The following is an 18,473-nucleotide window of genomic DNA, read 5'->3' on the forward strand; positions in this document are numbered from 1 at the left end:
ATCGAACCTACGACTTCTCGGTAGCTAACCGAAAAGCCTTGCCAGGTGCTATACCACTGCACCACAGCGACATCAGCTTGTTCAACAGACGGTAGTCCACGCAGAATCTAAGTCCATCGCCAGGTTTCTTGACGAACAGGATGGGGGCAGCAGCAGTGGAACTACTCATTCGAATGAACTTCTTGTTCAGTAGGTTCAGTAACGTTTGGCGCAGTACTATCAACTCATCGTGGGAAAGGCTGTACAGTGGTCCCCAGGGAGCTTCCGAGTCAGGGACAGTTAGATGAATCTCGTGGTTCATCCCGGGACGCAGCGGCGGGAGGCGGCGCGTGTAGAGTGCTTCTGGGTCAAAAGCAACAACATTCTGTGGGTCTATCCAACTGGGAACCTTTTCCTTCCAGTCATCTGTAACAGGCTCGTTCTCTCGGGCCAACTTTTCCAATGCTTTGTTGATATCCTGTATGCTCGCAGCAAAGACCTTCAAGTCCTGGTGCAAGATCTTGCTGACACGTGCAGCTTTCAATTCCGTAGGGGTGTCCAAGTTCCGAATGGTCGAAACAGAGCGAGGGACGGAGAAGTGGGGGAGCACCAAACGGTGCCGGTTGCAGTCTATTAGGGCGTTGTGGTGGCTCAGCCACGGGTATCCAATAAGAAGTTCGTCATCATAAATGTCGGGTACGACAAGGGCAAGGACTTCTTCCCGGAGGCCGCCGAGATCCAGCTCGAAGCGGGCAGCCTGAGTGGCCACAGAAGAAGGTTGGTCATTAAAAGGTTTTAGGGAAAGGGAAGTTTGCAGCGCAGAACAAGGTAGTTTCAATCGTTTCACGAGGGCCTGGGATATGATCAAGGAGACTGTATTTCCGGTGTCGACTAAAGCTACTGAGTTGTGAGAGCCGTTGATTACAACGTCAACAGATAAGGAGCCTCTCACAAGCAAAGGGGAGTCGCTGTGGTGCAGTGGTATAGCACCTGGCAAGGCTTTTCGGTTGGCTACCGAGAAGTCGTAGGTTCGATTCCTACCAGTGACGCCAATTTTCTACGAGCAGTCAACCTTAACTGGGGCACTTGGGGTTAGTGCTGCTCGTTGGAAATTCATACCAAAAACTATTCATGTATTTCCTTTCTGTCATAACTTGGGGATTATATTTGTGGGATCTTAGATGTAACTGCCTCCCTGCCAGGGGATTGGAGTATATTATGTGTAGTAGCTAGCTTGTTTGAGATTCCGTTAAACCTTGATTCGTGTATAGTATTAATATACACCTCGCCATAACCCTGTCAGGTTCCATGCGAGTAATGAATAAAAAAAAAAAAAAAAAAAAAAGCAAAGGGGACGTTCCCTTCTTGTTCTTACCCCTCCGGGGGCGACTGTCACCGGAGGGTCTCAGTTTTCCGACTGAGCAGTGGGCAACTGTACGACACCGAAATCGGCATCCAGGTCATCGTCTAGCTGCGGCGGCGTGGGCACGTGTACACCGCGGACACGGGCAGGAGGCGCGTTCCGGTTGGGAGGCACATCGTAGGGGCATTCCCGTACAAAGTGACCTGAGGCGCCACAGCGGATGCAGAGGCCAGCGCGACGACGTCTCTCTCGTTCCTCTTCACTCGCCCAGCGGGCAGTGCGGCGGGCAGCAGGCGCACGAGTAGGCTGGGGGGCAACGCGACGGGTTCGTTCCCAGTCCATGGCGTCGGGATGGCGGTGGGCAGCGGGGGCGGACGGGTAATAACCGGAGCGGCGGCCAGAAGTCGACTCGGCATCGAGCTTACGCTGCCGCAGTTCCTCGGCAGCTAACACGACCCGGTCTAAGTACTCTGAGAAGACCCGGGGAGGGAACGAGTTCGCCACGTATTCCCGAATGGGCGTGTCGAGGCTGTCCTTCAGCCACCTAATCTTCTGTGAGTCCGCCGCGTCCAGAGCTTTGGCGCGGGTCAGTAGGTCCTCAAACTCCTGCAGATGGACCTCGATCCTTCTGCCTCTCTGCTTTAACCGCGAGAGCTGGTCTTGTGCCTTATCTACGGCAACTTTGTCTTCAAACGCTCTCTGCAGCTCTTGAAGGAACTGGTCGCAGGAAACGGGGCCGTCGTCTGTTAGTCGGGTCTTGATTGACCGCATGCGGCTGCGGGCCAAACCCTCGGCCTGGGCATAGATCGAGACGATGAAGTCTCGGTCGGCCACATGGCCACGCTCGCAGTGCCATATTTCCAGGACCTGGTCGAACCAGGCGTCAAATTCCTCGGGCTCGGTGGAACTCAGCGAGGGAATCTTGTAGCGCAGTTTTGCGCGACCATTCTCGTTACCAGCCGCTGAGGCGGCGGCGGCAGCAGCAGCGGTGGCGGTAGCAAGCGCTGCTTGGGAGGCTTGGGTTTGGGCGGCTGCCTGCTGGGCGGCTTCGCTCTGGTTCTCCAGCATAGCCAGCATCTTGGCAAACTTGCTCTCCAGCTTGGCGAACCGTTGAGCATATTTGTCCTCAGTGCTGTCGACACTGGGGACAGGGGAGCTTGCGTAAGCGGCCCGCATGTCGTCGGTGGTGCGGCCACTCATGTTGAGAGTTTGTGTAACAGTAAAAAATAATGTGTGATGAAGATTGATAACGGGTTTGGGGAAAATAAACGATAAGACTGTTGAGAACTGTAGGGGCAATGCAATCTGTAAAAGCTGTATCTGTACCTGTGGCTGTAAAGAACTGTAGAACTGTAGAACTGTAGGGCTGTAGCGAAAAAGAAGATCGCAATATGATGTAAGGGGCCAAGTCGTAAAAGGACGTAGAAGGGCAGAAACAGATATATTGCGATGGAGAGAAGAAGAAAGAACTAACTAAAACTAGGAGAGAGCAGCAGCTCTTTATACTGCCTGGGTAGAACAACTGAGGCCTACCTGATTGACCCAAACGTGGTGAGTCATCGGGCGTTTGGATCAAGGCCGGTTGGGCCACTTGTATTCGGACCGTCAGTAGTCGGGCCTTTGCGGACTCGGACCACCGACACTCGAACCACCGTTGCTCAAGCCACACCGGCTTCGACTCGGACAATCAGGCAAAGCCTTGACCCGGGTCTCCCAGACCCTAACATAGCTTGAGCCACACTAGGTCGCCTACTTCGAAACGCTCTTGGCTGCTGCGTGACTTGTTGGCCTGATTCTCCATTTCTTGCTGTCGTGACGCCATGGCGGCTTGTGCCAACTCCCAGCCTTCACGGAATCTCTCAACGAATCTCTCGGCGTCTTGCTGTTCCAGTGTCTTCGGCGACTCTTCCGGTTGGACTTGCTCGATCGTGTCCACATGGTAGCCGTGGGTGAGGAAAAACGGGCTCACCCCCATGGACGTATTGCGGTTGTTGATGGCTAACATTGCGGCAGGCAACAGTTCCGGCCAGTCGTACTGGGAATAGGTAACGAACGCTCTCATGTACGCCAACACTTCCTGGTTCATCCGTTCCGTGGCTCCGTCTGTCTGGGGATGGAATCCCGTGGATAGTCTTCTCTCGATGCTGGTTAAACGACATAGGCTGCTCCAAAATTCGCTTGTCCAGTTGGTTCCTCTGTCTGACGTGAGGGCGTGTGGGAAGCCGTGATACTTCCAGTGACATTGCAAGAATCTCTCGGCGCAATGTGTCGCGGTCATTGTTGTCATCGCTTCAAGGGTCACAGCTCCTGTCAATCTGTCGACAATCACCATCAGGTATCTCGGGTCGCCGGGCTTCCGTGCCGGCAGTTCAGTCATGAAATCGATTCCCAGCTCTGAATGTGGTCTTTCCGGTATCGGCAGTGGTCGCAGTAGTCCTTTCTTCCGTTCTCGCCAAACTTTGGATCTTCCGCACACGTCGCAGTTCGCACAGAAGCGACGTACATCTCTCGAAATACCGGGCCAGAAGAAGTCGCGTGATAGAATGGCAAGCGTGCCGTCTCGTCCCGGGTGGCCAGTAACGTGTGAATCATGTGTACTCTGAATCAACGCTGTCCGTGGAATAATCAGCCTTTCCAAAAAAAACTTTTGCAAAAATGGCCAAATCGACAGAAAAACTCACCAAAACGACTCTGAGCAACAGCTCTATTGATTCCAAGACGAGTTCGAGCAGTGCATCGAACAAAATAGACAAGAAACCGACCGCGCGCGATGAAACGCGCCGCACGACGCGCCTGGGGCTGAGTTTTGCCCAGATGGCGAGCCAGGAACCGCGTTCCGACGACGACGAGCTGCTGCGTTCACCGTCGCAGCATGCGCCCGTCACCTCATCGATGAAAGTCGATGCAGGTGTTGAAGATGCGCCGGTGGTTGAGATTCCCTCGACACCCGACTCGCGCGACTCGGACGCGACAACGCCGACGCCTAATGCACTGGATGGGAACCTGTTCGTGTTCAGCCAGGCTCAGCGCGATGAGAACGACACCAACAACACCAACAACACCAACAACAACAACAACGACCAGACGATTCCGGCGAAGCGCGCCCGAGAGATTGCTCTCATGTTGGAGCGCAAGCGCCGGCGCGACGAGCAGAACGCCGCCATCATGAACGAGGTCTTCCTTGTTCTAGAACGACTCAAGGAGTCAGCCTCCGAGGCCCAGCTGATGCGCATCCTGCGCCAGTTTGGCAACGAGTGCGGGCTCGTCGTAATGTCGCGCCACGACCACAAAACGCTGGTTGAGATGGAAGTCTCAAAGGCTGCCCGCCCCAAGCCAGCACACGAGGCTGCAGCCGTGGCTGCGTACAGCGAGGCTGCGACACAGACACCTGAGGTGCCAGCCGCGCCTTCTGTCCTGGGCAGTGAGCCCTGTGCCAGCAAAAAAAACGCCACCCCTGCGCCTAAGGCCAATAAGCGCAGACGCCGCGGCAAAAAGGCCAAAAAAAATGCTGCGACCGCCGCAACCGCCACAACCGCCGCCACTGACCAGGCTGATGCTATGGTCATCGACACCGCTGGCGACCAGTCCAGCACACCCGACACCACTACCTCGACCACCACCTCGACCGCCACTACTACTACCGATGACGCCGTCTCGCCTCCCGCCCCGGACACGGCTATGGCTGATGCCGACGCGCCCACTGAGTCCCCCGACACGTGGACCGTAGTCGCCAAGCGCGCCCAGAAGAAGGCTGCCAACAAAACCACGACCCCCGCCCCCAACACGACCACCACCACGACCACCACGACTGCCCCTCGCGAGAAAACGGCCGTCGTTATTGTCACCACACCCGAGTCGAGAGCCAGCGCGCTGCCCCAGCGACGCGTGCGCGACGCGGTGAACCGCCTTCTTGGCAAGACTGCAGTGTCTGCGGTCCAGCGCACCAAGGCGGGCAACATCTTGCTGCACGCTGTGGACAGTGAGGCCGTCAAATTGATGACCTCCAATCTGCAGCGCGTGGTCAAGGAGCTGTCCTGCTTTGGCGCCTGCGAGTTCACGCGCGCCACATCTCCCGGCTCCAGAACACACAAGTCGTCAAAGCTCTGCTTTGTCATCCACGGTGTGCCGATTGAAGACGGTTTCGACAGTCTCAAGGAGCTGCCCAAGGACATGGCGGACTTCAACGGCGTCAAGATCTCCGACTCGCTGCGCTGGCTTGTGGTCCCTGCCAAGGGTAAGCAGGCTGGCTCGGTGGTCGTCGAGGCCCTGACCCAGGCTGACTACGACAAGTGTGTCGGCAAAAACGTCAACGTCGGCGGCGCTATTGTCCCAGCAGTGCCCTACGTTGACCGCAAATCTACGACAGACGGCCCCCCTCGCCTATGAAAGAGGGCCCTACGGCCGGACAACGTCTACGCATCCTTCAGCACAACGTGCACAAAATGAAGGCTGTTCATGAGACAATACTTGAGGCTGCTGCAACCGGAAAGGCGGACATTGTCTGCATCCAGGAGCCTTATACCATAAAACTCAAAGCTGGGTATAGAACATTGACGCAGCCGGGCTTCACCCTGGTTGTGCCGTTTAATGTTAGGAATCTCGAGGCCATGCCTTTGCGCCCGCGGGTCTTGACCTACGTCCGCCAAGGCCTGCCGTTTTCTGTGCTGTTCGAGTTTGGCGATGCTGAGAGTGATATTCAGACCCTGCGCATCCTTGCGTCGGAGCCGTTTTCGCTTCTCAATGTCTACAACGAACGCCAGCTGACTGTGCAGCCTGTCCCCGAGACCCAACCCCGGCCCTATACCATTGAGCGCACCAATCTTTTATCGCGCAATATTGACACCAGTACTTTGCTTCTCGGCGACTTCAATCTCCATCACCATTGGTGGAATTCCCAGCGAGAGCATCCCCACGAACCACGAGCTGACTCTTTTGCTAACTGGCTGATGTCGCAGAATGCCACCCTGATTGTCGACGACGACTACGTTGAACGCAACGGCGGCACATACGTCAACAGCAGCACGACCTCGGTGATCGACCTCGCATTTTCCCTGCGGTCTCGACCGGGCCTGTTTACGAACTGGAGGTATCTTCAGGAGACGGGCTCCGATCACCGGGCCATCAGTTTTGATTACGTCAGCACCACCACACCCAAAACCCTAACACGTAACCCGGCGTTCAACACCAAGACGGCCGACTGGTCGCTGTTTCGCAAGGAATGGCTGGCTGGCCAGGCCGACCTTGAGCTTCAGCTGTCCCTGGCAGAGATTTCTGCAGACGGTGACGCAATGGCGCGACTGCTTTCCGAGGCCCTGCAATCTGCTTGTCAGAGGTGCATGTCAGTGAAGAGGCACAGTGCCCGCGCAAAGCCATGGTGGACGCCCGAGCTACAATCACAACGTCAGGCCGCATCGCGCGCAGAGAGAAGATACAGACGAGGCAGGCTGTCGCTGGTTGAGTTTCATTCGACTCGCAACAAGTACACCCATGCTGTCGAAGATGCTAAGTCTACTCACTGGACTACCTTTCTTTCTGACGCTGACAACGAAAAGGTCTACACAGCCTGGAAATACACCAAGCCAGCTACGGCGAGTTACTTCCCCCCCATCCAGGGGCCAGACGGGTTAGCCAATACCCCCGAGGAGAAGGAAAAGGCTTTCCTGACGCTACTGGGTGCTACGTCTAGCGCAGGTGTCGACCCCCGACCTGACGTTGCCGATACACACGACCCCCATCACGACCCCCATCACGACACCCCCCCGAACGACACCGACCGAAGCATATACCCCTGGCCTGACCTTACAGACCACGAGATCAAGGAGGCAATCATGTCCGCCAACGCCAAGAAGGCCCCCGGGCCCGACGGCATGAACGCCAAGATCATCCAGATCGCCTTTGAGGCCCATCCCGCGCCCTTTCTCTCCGTCTACAAAGCCCTGTCTCGCCTCGGAATACACCCCACACTCTGGAAGCAAGCTACTGGGGTTGTGCTCGCGAAAGACGGAAAGGCTGATTATTCAGTCGTAAAGTCCTACCGCATCATCTCACTGCTCAACTGTCTAGGCAAAGTGCTCGAGAAAGTCTTTGCGATCCGCTTAGGGTACCTCGCTAATTGCCATGACAGCTCGCTTCTAGACGACACTCAACTGGGAGGCCGCAAACAGCGTTCAGCCATGGACGCCGCTCTCGTATACGTCAGCCACCTGCAGAAGGTCAAGGAGATGAAGCTCGTTCCAAGCACTCTCTTCCTTGACGTCAAGGGCGCTTTCGACCACGTGTCAAAGCCCTGCTTGATGCGCAGCTTACGTGAGCTCGGTCTTCCCCTGGTGTTCCGAAAATGGGTTGCTTCGTTCCTCCAGGACCGTACTGTCGGCCTGCACATCGAGGGTCAGCCGTTCCCGATGACCCCGGTTAACATCGGCATCCCCCAAGGTTCCCCCATCAGTCCTCTACTCTTCCTGTTGTATGCTCGGCATATAGTGGCTCGGGTGGCCGGCGACACACCACAACTTCAGCTGTCGTATATAGACGACTTCAGCGTAACCGTGGCGTCCAAAAGCCCGAGGCGTTCGGCGGCGCTTCTCGAAGAACTCGTGACGGAGCTGCGGGCCAAGGCTCGCGACTACGGCATTGAGTTTGAAGAGAGCAAAACTGAGCTGATCCACTACACCGATGCTGCAAAATGGGCCTCCCAAACTGTCCGAGTAGGTGATGTCACTGTGCGTCCCCAAAAGATGGTCAAGTGGCTAGGTTTCCATTTCGACAACAGACTTTCGTTTAAACAGCACGTCCAGGCACGGACCCAAAAGGCTGAGATCGCGTTCCGCGGCTTGCTTCGGCTGGCTTCGAACACGCGTGGACTGTCCATCGCGGCACTCCGTCAGCTCTACATCTCCTGTGTGGGTACCGTCGCCGATTACGGATCAATTCTCTGGTATGACCCGTCAAAACCCCAGCTCAGTCTGCAAAGGGTATACCAGAAACTGCAAAGCCAAGCTGCCGCCCGTATCCTAGGTACATTCCGCGGTTCACCAACACGCGCCGTCGAAGTCGAGGCCGGCCTCCCGCCCCCCTCTATTCGATTCGCCAAAGCACGCATGGCCTACGCCGCTCGCACTCTCCGCCTCCAACGCAACCATCCCGTCCGTGTTGCGTCCCAACCCGACAAGGACGAGCTTGCCCCCGATGACTCAGACCTGCCTCTCCTGGGGCATAACATGAGTGTCAAGACTCGACTCGGCTGCATCATGCGCGAGTTGAAGCCATTGGTGGCAGGCATGTGGAGACGAGAACGTCGCCGACAGGAGTGGGATAGTCCCTGGCAGCCGCCACTGACCGACCGCATCTCCATCGTCGTCGACCCTGGACCCAAGGAGGACGCTGCCGTCAGGCATGCCCAGCTCTTGTCAAGACTTCCGAACGATGCCGTCACCGTGTATACGGACGGCTCCAAAGAAGGCTCCAGGTGCTCACTTGCAGCGTGCGTGGTCGATACAAAAACCGGTGAAATCAAAACGAAAGTCAGTCATCGACTGCAAGATGTGGAGGTTGCAGACTGCGAGAGCGCCGCCATCGTGGAGGCACTCACGCTCCTCGCCAAAACAGAAAAGATAACAGAGCAAGCTCGCCCCTGCTATGTGTTTGTCGACAGCCAAGCTGCCATTGCGCGGCTCCGCAAGCACGGCCACTTCGCGTGGCAGGCCCGCCGCGTCCTCGGTACATTCACGTCGCCAGTCACGGTGATGTGGTGTCCCGGACACATGGGCATAGCGGGGAACGAGATTGCAGACGCGGTTGCACGCCAGGCTCTCGAGAGTGATGATGAACGCAAGTTCAGCTCACTGGGCAGTGTCTTCGCTCGGGTTAGGAGGTTTACCATGGACAAGTGGGAGACTCTCTGGGCTTTTGAGCGAGACACCGCCGCTGGTCCCTCCCACGGCTCGCACTACCTGCGTACCATCGGTGGTGATCCAGTTCTCCGTGCTAAGGCGCCTAAGGTTTCCGGACCAAGATGGCTAACCTCGGCGTACTTCCAGATGAAGGTGGGTAAAGGCAACTTGTTGCCCTACCTGCTGCTCATCAAGAAGACGGACTCGGACCGGTGCCGCCGCTGTCAAGAACATGAAAGCGAGAGCGTTGAGCATGTGCTGCTGCACTGCGCCGCATTTTCTGCAGAGCGTCAAGAGATGGCCATGGCATTGATGTAATATGGTAGGAGAGGTAATAGAATGAGTTTAGAGTTGATATTCAATTGAAGGAAAATAAGGGAGTCGGAAGTAAGGTGAAGTAAAATAAGTATGATAAGGTAAGGGAATGTGTAGTACGAACGTTTCTTAAGGTGGGAGTCTCTTGAAACGCAAACTTCAACTTGAGTTCTAAAGGAAACCAAGTCTCGTTAAGTTGCTACTGTCCTTTTTATGTAAGTTTTGAGTCGCACGCTCCGCGTGGCCTCCTATCGAAATGCTACCTGCGTAGATTTCAATCGTCCGCTTTGACCGAGAGTCTAGATCGTAGTTGGAGACTATATCTTGGACTCTCTTGCTTTTGCTTGTTATCGTGCACGTCTCTGTGCCTTATTGTGCAGTAGTAGAGTTCTAACTTCCTGTTATTGCTCTAGCCGTTTCGTCTTGCACGTACTATTGGAATTTAGCGTGCACGGTCAGGGTTCTAACCCTTTTAGTTCATCTTTGACCGTGACGTTATCTACGTTCTTACAATTGAGTCCTAAGTCGCTAGATCTTCCGACGCTTTTCAACACGAATAACGGAACCGAGGTGCTGCTGAAGTTTGTTCGCAAGACGGGTTTTTGCACGAAGGCCTGGGTAGAAGGTGTGGGGACAAGAGAAAGTAGTGGTGTGAGGAGAGTGGAGGAAGTTGAGGAGTGAGGAGGAGTTGGTGCTTGTGTCTTTGGACAAATTACGGTGTCGACCACGACGTATTTCCTTTGTCGTTGATTTTTGCTGGAGTTTGGATGTTGTTTTATTGTACCTTGCTATGTGTAGATTTACTGCACCTCGCCATAACCCTATCAGGTTCCATGCGAGTAATGAATAAAAAAAAAAAAAAAAAAGAAGCAAGATATAGAGAAGGGTCTAGCAGCACGTGGTATGTGCAACAGCCAGTCGACCAAGAGGAGTTCCCGATCCCTGAAGCCGCGGAAGAATCGACAGACGAAGAAGACACCGAAGACGGACCCGAAGTACAGGTCCGGAAAGTACAGTTTCAGCAGAAGTCAGAAGTAGCAGCGTTGATCTCCCAGTTGGAGACCGTTGCTAAGATTATAGAGACGAAGAGTCAGCAGAAATTTGCTGAGCCCCCGAAGCCACGAGCGCCATGGAGAGCGCAATCAGAGATTGAGAAAGCACGACTACGACAAGCCTGTTTCCGTTGTTTAGAGCAGGGCCATCGTTCGTTTAGGTGCCCGAAGTTTCGCCCAGCAGAATCGCCCGCAGAAGTACATGCAACGACAACCCCGGAGAACTACAGTATCGACAAGAAGGTTACCAGGAGAGAATCCCCCACGAAGGACCGGCATGAACCTATTTCGCCACGGAAGACAAAGATTACGGATGCCCCCAAACAAGCAATTTCCCAGATGCATTCGTCCCCGTTCCTGATCGAAGCCTTCATTGATAACTCCTTCTACTGTGACGCCTTATTCGATAGCGGGTGCCTAGTGACGTCAGCCTTCAACGAATCGTTGGTGAAAAAGAAAGGCTTGCAACGGATGCCGATAACGAAGCGTGAGCTACGGTTAGCCGAGAATGACGACAAGAAGAGATGGATTTCGGAAATTGCCTTTTGCGAGCTCGACATCGACGGACGCAAAGAAACAGTCTATGGTTACGTTATCCCCAATCTAGCTTACGACATGATTTTGGGAAAGCCATGGATGGAGCGCAACGATGTCGTTTATTTGGCCAAGGAACGAGTTATTCGTCTAGGTTCCGGAGCTGACGCCCTTATGGTTCGAGAGAAAGGTTGGCTCGACGCGCATGTTCCAGGCGCAAAGGCAAACATGGTTATGGCATCTGTTTTCGCTGCTGAGATTCGGCATAGCAAGAAGAAGAAGGAAGAGATCCAGGTTTTCGCCGCCACGATTCACGACATCAACAAGGCTCTTGAAGTTAAGCGTCGCATGACCCTAGGAGAGATTACCGAGCAGCTTCCCGAAGAACTGAAGCACCTCGGCCACGTGTTTTTAGACGATGAGAAACGAGATTTGCCGCCCAACCGCCCCGGTATCGACCACGCTATCAAGTTGACAAAGGACAACAACGGCAAAGAGAAAGAAGTCCCGTGGGGCCCGCTGTACGGTATGTCTCGAGATGAACTCTTGGTCCTGCGCAAAACACTTTCGGATCACTTGGACAAGAATTGGATCCGAGCCAGCAGTTCGCCCGGTGGTGCGCCAGTCCTGTTTGTACGGAAGCCCGGGGGTGGCCTACGATTCTGTGTCGACTACCGTGGTATCAACGCCATCACGGAGAAAGACCGCTAACCCCTGCCCCTCATTAGCGAGACGCTGCGTTCGTTAGCCAAGGCCCGTTACTTCACCAAGGTTGACGTCCGCGCTGCGTTTCACAAGATTCGTGTCAAAGAGGGCGATGAATGGAAGACGGCTTTCCGGACAAGATTTGGCCTTTACGAGTGGCTTGTTACGCCTTTTGGACTTACTGGAGCACCGGCGACTTTCCAAAGATACATCAACAGCACACTGCGCGAACATTTGGACGATTTCTGTTCCGCCTACCTCGATGATGTTCTGATTTATACCGATGGTAGTCGCAAGGAGCACATGGAAAAGGTCGAGCTCGTGCTGAAGAAGTTGGGAGATGCGGGTCTGTGTTTGGACCTTAACAAGTGCGAGTTCGCAGTTACGGAAACGAAGTATTTGGGTTTCATCATTCAGGCCGGCCAAGGAGTCAAGGTTGATCCAGCGAAGGTTGCCGCTATACGAGAATGGGTTCCGCCGACCAACGTCAAAGGGGTCCGCAGTTTTATCGGATTCGCCAATTTTTATCGTCAGTTCATCGACTCGTTTAGCGAAGTGGCGGCCCCTTTGGTCAGTTTAACGAAGAAGGGTGTCCCGTGGAAATGGGGCCAAGCCGAAGAGAGCGCGTTCGAGACGCTCAAGAATTTGTTCATCACGGCACCAGTTTTAGCAATGTGGGACGAAGACCGAACGACGGTGGTGGAGTGCGACTGCTCTGGTTGGGCACTTGGAGGCACTCTATCCCAGGTTGATGATGATGGCAAGTTGCGTCCGGTTGCGTTTTTCTCCAAGAAGTTGAGTCCTGCCGAAGTTAATTACGAGATTCACGACAAGGAGCTTTTGGCAGTCGTAAAATGCCTTGAAGAATGGCGAGGCGAACTCAAGAGTTTGGGAGCGCCTTTCAAGATTTTGTCCGACCACAAGAACCTGCAGTATTTCATGACGACTCGCAAACTTTCGGAGCGTCAGGTTCGGTGGTCGCAGATGCTTTCGGAGTTCGATTTCAAGCTTGAGTTTCGGTCAGGCAGCAAGAGTGGAAAGCCCGACGCCCTCAGTCGACGACAGCAAGATGTTCCGCAAGGCGAAGATGACGACCGCCTGAAGTCTCGGATCATGAAGCTCATCAAGGACCAATGGATTCCCCCCACAGCAACGGTGCCTGTGGCAGCTGGTGACATCGCAGAAAACCCCGACAATGTCCCGGACGGATCACGACTGTTTGTGCAACCGCACCTCCAAGAGCTTTGGGACCAAGCGAAGGACCACGACTCGGATATGCAGGAAATGTACCAAGCTTTGGCAGCAGGCGAACGAAGTTTTCCCTCGTCGCTGACCAAGAAGATTACGATATCCATAGCCGAGTGCGAATTCGACCAACGAGGTGCCCTGTTATATCGCCACAAGTTGTTTGTTCCAGAATGGGAACCCCTACGGACGGCACTGATTCAAAAGACGCACGACTCACACATCACAGGCCACCCCGGACGCGACGGCACGCTTGCCATTCTGTCCCGTGAGTTTTTCTGGCCAGGTATTTCGCGAGATGTGAGACGTTTTTGTGCAAACTGCAATATCTGTGGGCGGTCGAAAGTGTGGCGTGAACGAAAGAAGGGATTACTGTTGCCGCTTCCGATCCCGGAGCGACCCCACTCGGAGCTGGGTATAGACTTCATGACTGAGCTGCCCGCCAAGAATCCCGGAGATCCCCGCTACCTGATGGTGATTGTTGACCGTCTAACGGGAGGTGTCGCCTTAGAAGCGATGAATACGATGAAGGCCGAAGAATGTGCAGAGCGTTTCCTGCAGTGTTATTGGAAGCACCATGGTTTCCCGCGCGCGCTGGTCTCTGATCGAGGCACTAACTGGACGAGCGAGTTTTGGACTCACCTTTGCAAGCTTACTGGTATCGAACAACGGTTGTCGACAGGTTTCCACCCACAGACTGACGGCGCAACGGAACGTATGAATCAAGAAGTTTTGACATACTTGCGATCGTTCATCACCTATTCGCAGTATGATTGGCCAGACTTGCTCCCCTCGGCCATGTTGGCGATCAACAACCGGAATACCTCGATGGGAATGAGTCCGTTTTTCCTGACGCACGGTTATCACGTCAGCCCAGTCGAGCAGGTTACAGCAGAAGAGTCCATTCCGCGAAGGCTAGAACACCGAGACGCCGAGAAGTTCATCCAGAGACTCCATGAAGGTTGGGAGCTAGCGCAGGCAGCCATGGCAGCGCGACAACAGGACATGGAAGATCAGGCCAACCGATCGAGAGGCCCCCAGGTTCGGTTCGAAGTCGGAGACACCGTGTGGCTTAAGCTTAAGAATATCTCGACGCCGCAGCTATCGAAGAAGCTTTCCTGGATCAACGCCATGTACAAGGTCACGAAGATTGTCTCTCCCCATGTTGTTGAGTTGGACGTGCCGACAAATGTTCATCCGAGATTCCACGTCGATTTGCTCAAGCCCGCTAGCCAGAACCCGTTCCCGTCGCAAGAAACGGACGACACGCAGCCGCCACCAATTGAAGAAAACGAATACGGCGAACCCGAGTACCTTGTTGAACGAATCCTGAGAAGCCGCCAGAGACGCGTTGGAAGAGGCTACCGCAGAGAAGTTCTTGTCAAATGGGCCGGATACGCAGAGCCAGATTGGAGACCGCGCGTTGATTTCGAGGACACCGAAGCGCTTGAGATGTTTGAAGCCGAGTTTGGAACAGAAGACGATGTGGGCGTACCAGAAGCTGACGCCCGGACAGGCCCCCGCACACGGACGAGAGGAGGGGGGTAATGTTACGGGTCGTGGACCCGATGTTGGATTATCTTTGGGCTGATCCATGTTGACCCACTTTTTGTGTGATTTGAAGTTGGGTCCACTTTCGGGTTAGGGTTTGTGGACCCACTTTTAGTCGACCGGGGTGCGACCCACTTTTTGTGTCACATGGGTCGGGACCCACTTTTATGTTCAGGGGGTATGGACCCACTTTTATTGTGCAAGGGTCATAGGGCTGGTTGCCCTGGTGGGGCGCACACAACTGGATTCTCAAACGCCTATAAAGCATGGCCAGTTCCCCCATCTTTAGTTTAGATTTTCTTCTTCCTTTTCTTTCTTTTCTTCCCTATGTTAAAGATAATAAACAGCATTTGGTCATAACTATGAGATTTTCTCATACTTAGTGAAACCCGTCACAACGAGAAACTCTACGCCTACATCGTCCCCGGTCAGTCTGAAGACCTTATCCTCGGTCAAGGATGGATTGCCAAACACGATGCTTCCCTTCGCCCCGCGCAAAACGAAGTATTCATCCGCCTGCCCACGCCTCTTCGCCTGACTACAACCACCGCTGACCCCAACGTTCTCCCCGTCTCCGCCCGCGCCATCCGTGCCTTCCAGTTGAGAGCCCGACGCTCTCCCAATGTCCGCATTTTCTCCGCCACGCTCCATGACATTGAGAAAGCTCTCAAAGCCAAGATCTACACCGACCCCCGTGCCAACTGTCCCGAGTGGCTTCTTCCCGTCATCGACGCCTTCGATAGGAAGAAAGCTTCTGAGCTTCCCCCGAACCGCCCTGGAATTGATACAGAGATCCGCCTTAAACCAGGCTTGTCCCCGCCCTCGTGTCCTCTGTACTCAATGAGCCGAGAAGAACTGCTGCTCCTCCGGAAAACCCTCTACGACCTGCTGGACGCTGGCTTTATCCGAGCTAGTAGTGCTGAAGGCGGTGCCCCCGTCATCTTCGTGAAGAAACCTGGTGGTGGTCTTCGTTTTTGCGTAGACTACCGTGCCCTGAACAGCGTCACGGAGAAGGATGGTTACCCGTTACCACTGATCAACGACACCCTCCGTGATATTGCTGCTGCCAAGTACGTTTCCAAAGTTGACGTCATCTCTGCTTTCCATCGCCTCCGTCTTAAAGAAGGCAGTGAAGCCTACACGGCCTTCCGCACCCACCTCGGCGCGTATGAATGGCTGGTCACCCCTTTCGGTCTCACTGGTGCTCCTGCTGCGTTCCAACGTTTCATCAACCATGTTCTCTCCCGCTGGCTTGGAATATCCTGCTCCGCTTACCTCGATGATGTAGTGATTTACAGCTCTGACTCCCACGAACACCACCGTGACCTTGTCCGTCAGATCATCCGCGCTCTTGGAGATGCTGGCCTGCAACTTGATTGGGACAAAAGTGAATTCGAATCCCCGTCCATCAAGTACCTCGGCTTCATTGTTGAACCCGGCTCCGGCATCCGTGCAGACCCAGACAAAGTCAAAGCCATCCAGGAATGGGAGGCTCCCACGTCTGTCCGCGGAGTCCGTAGTTTTCTTGGGTTTGCCAACTTCTACCGCTGTTTTGTCCCCGAATACTCCACCGTCGCTGCTCCCCTGACTCTGCTGACCAAGAAGGACCAACCCTTCAAGTGGGAAGACGAACAACTCCGTTCGTTTGAAGCTTTGAAGAAGGCCCTTGTCTCTGCCCCGCTCCTTGCCACCTTTGACCCTGACCTCCCCACCATCGTTGAAGCCGATGCTTCCGGCTGGGCCCTGGGAGGTTCCCTCAGACAGCAAGGTGCTGATTCTCTTTGGCGTCCTGTTGCTTACTTCTCGCGAAAGCTCAGCCCAGCGGAAGTCAACTACCCTATCCACGATAAGGAAATGTTGGCCATCCACTCCTGCCTCCGCGCTTGGCGCTCCTACCTCGCTGGCATCCCGTTCGAAGTACACACCGACCACCAGAACCTTTTGTACTTCCAGAAGCAAAGAACCCTGTCAGAACGCCAACGCCGCTGGGCCCATGAATTGTCCGAGTTCGACTTTCGGTTAATTCATCGACCCGGCGTTACTCAAGTGACCTCCGATGCCCTTTCCCGCCGCGACCAAGACCTGCCCCAAGACCTCTCCGATGAACGCCTCCAGTCCCGTGTCCACCAAGTTCTGCGCCCTGACGGGCCCGACTTCGTCATTGCCGCCGCCGTTTGGGCTAAAGAGCCTGACAAAGACCCTGAAGGAACCCTGACCCTCGACCACGCTGCCCTAGATGCCCCTTTTGCTGACCCGGAACTCCAGACCCTCTGGCACTCGGCACTTACCCGTAACGAACGTTATTGGCAAGCGCGACAAGCTGTCCAAGAACAAGCCCGCTCGTTCCCCAACGAGTGGGGCCTTCCTTGGCAGATCAGCGAGTGTACCCTCGACTCCGCCACCCGTCTCCTCTGGCGTGACCGCCTGTGGATCCCGTACTACGAGCCCCTCCGCACTCGTATCATCCAGCAAGTCCATGACTCCACGCTTACCGGTCACCCTGGAGGATCAGCAACCCGTGATCTAGTCAGCCGCTCCTACGCTTGGCCTGGCCTCTCTGACGATGTCCGCCGCTTCGTTGGTAATTGCGACACTTGCGGTAAAAGCAAGATTTGGCGCGACCAGAAGCGTGGCCTCCTGAAGCCCCTGCCCGTCCCGGACCGTGCCTGGCAAGAACTCGCCATGGATTTCATCGTCGGTCTCCCTGAGTCCGAAGGCTGCACTACAATTTTGGGAATCACCGATCGGCTGTCGAAGAGTAAAATCTTGATACCGATGCAATCTTACACTGCCCCAGATGTTGCCAGAGCCTTTATAACCCATGTCTTTGCTCACCACGGCCTACCTCGCGCCATCACTTCCGACCGAGGCCCTCAGTTCACCGGTTTATTCTGGACAGAAGTCTGTCGCCAACTCTCCATCACCCGCCGCCTCTCCACCGCGTTTCACCCCGAGACCGACGGCGCCCAAGAGCGTTCCAACCAAGAGATCGAGACTTACCTTCGTGCCTTCACCGCTTTCCTGCAAGACGACTGGGCTGCACTTCTCCCCCAAGCCCAGGTCGCCCTGAACAATCGCACCGCTACTGCCACTGGCCTTTCCCCGTTTTTCTTTACCCACGGTTACAACATTGACCCCCTCGACTTGACTACCGACCACGAACCAGGCTCCACCGTCTCCCCCGCCACTGCCGGCCACAACTGGCTCGCCAAGCACCGCGACGCAACCGCGTTCGCCCAAGCCTCCATGGCTGTCGCCCTCGAAACACAGGAACGACATGCCAACCGGGGACGCCAGGCAGCGGAAGCTTTCAAAGTCGGCGACCGAGTCTACCTGCGTCTGCGCAACGTGCGCACCATCCGCCCCTCCAAGACACTCGACTGGCTTGCCTTGCCGTACCGCGTGATCCAAATCGTTGGCACACACGCCGTAAAACTCGACACGCCCACCGGTATCCACCCCGTCTTCCACGTGAGTCTTGTCCGCCGCGCCCGTGATGACCCTCTGCCTTCCCAAGTCCTAGCCAACCCGGAACCACCTGCAATCGCGCCCGAAGAAGCCTCCGGCGATTTAGTGGCTGGCGAGTATCTTGTCGACGAGATCCTACGACACAAGGTCGTCGACAAACGTCACAAAGTGCTCGTCCAGTGGACTGGATGGGCAGAGCCAACGTGGGAACCCTTGTCACACGTCAAAGACACAGCAGCCCTTGAGAGATACGAGCAGACCCACGAGTGCCCCTGGAAGTTGCCAGTAGTCCCCCGGAGGAGAGGGAGGAGGAGGCGATTGTAACGATCTATGGATCGAGGTAGGCTCAGGCTCCGCCCTCACCGCCGTTTA

General features: G+C 55.1%; 5 protein-coding genes across 5 annotated transcripts; 3 read left to right on the forward strand and 2 right to left on the reverse strand.

The window, feature by feature from the left end:
• Positions 1-7: 7 nt before the first annotated feature.
• BROUX77_005529 (uncharacterized protein) lies at positions 8-2,542 on the reverse strand (the record flags this gene model as incomplete). Its single annotated transcript, XM_073750413.1, has 2 exons — positions 8-736; positions 1,421-2,542. 2 exons carry the CDS (start codon positions 2,540-2,542, stop codon positions 8-10), a joined length of 1,851 nt encoding a protein of 616 aa, XP_073604415.1.
• Positions 2,543-3,062: 520 nt separating this feature from the next.
• On the reverse strand, positions 3,063-3,347 carry BROUX77_005530 (uncharacterized protein; the record flags this gene model as incomplete). The annotated part of the gene is made up of 1 exon (XM_073750414.1): positions 3,063-3,347. One exon carries the CDS (start codon positions 3,345-3,347, stop codon positions 3,063-3,065), a length of 285 nt encoding a protein of 94 aa, XP_073604416.1.
• Positions 3,348-3,997: 650 nt separating this feature from the next.
• Positions 3,998-5,728, forward strand: BROUX77_005531 (uncharacterized protein; the record flags this gene model as incomplete). Its single annotated transcript, XM_073750415.1, has 1 exon — positions 3,998-5,728. One exon carries the CDS (start codon positions 3,998-4,000, stop codon positions 5,726-5,728), a length of 1,731 nt encoding a protein of 576 aa, XP_073604417.1.
• A 56-nt stretch (positions 5,729-5,784) lies between these two features.
• On the forward strand, positions 5,785-9,549 carry BROUX77_005532 (uncharacterized protein; the record flags this gene model as incomplete). Its single annotated transcript, XM_073750416.1, has 1 exon — positions 5,785-9,549. One exon carries the CDS (start codon positions 5,785-5,787, stop codon positions 9,547-9,549), a length of 3,765 nt encoding a protein of 1,254 aa, XP_073604418.1.
• A 1,520-nt stretch (positions 9,550-11,069) lies between these two features.
• On the forward strand, positions 11,070-18,425 carry BROUX77_005533 (uncharacterized protein; the record flags this gene model as incomplete). Its single annotated transcript, XM_073750417.1, has 4 exons — positions 11,070-11,761; positions 11,861-13,350; positions 13,504-14,626; positions 15,017-18,425. The coding sequence occupies 4 exons, from the start codon at positions 11,070-11,072 to the stop codon at positions 18,423-18,425; spliced, it is 6,714 nt and encodes a 2,237-aa protein (XP_073604419.1).
• Between the last annotated feature and the right edge of the window lie 48 nt (positions 18,426-18,473).

This window comes from Berkeleyomyces rouxiae (genome assembly GCF_048999995.1).
Source record: "Berkeleyomyces rouxiae strain 22BRR77 chromosome Unknown BrBRR77_ptg000005l, whole genome shotgun sequence".
NCBI lineage: Eukaryota > Fungi > Ascomycota > Sordariomycetes > Microascales > Ceratocystidaceae > Berkeleyomyces > Berkeleyomyces rouxiae.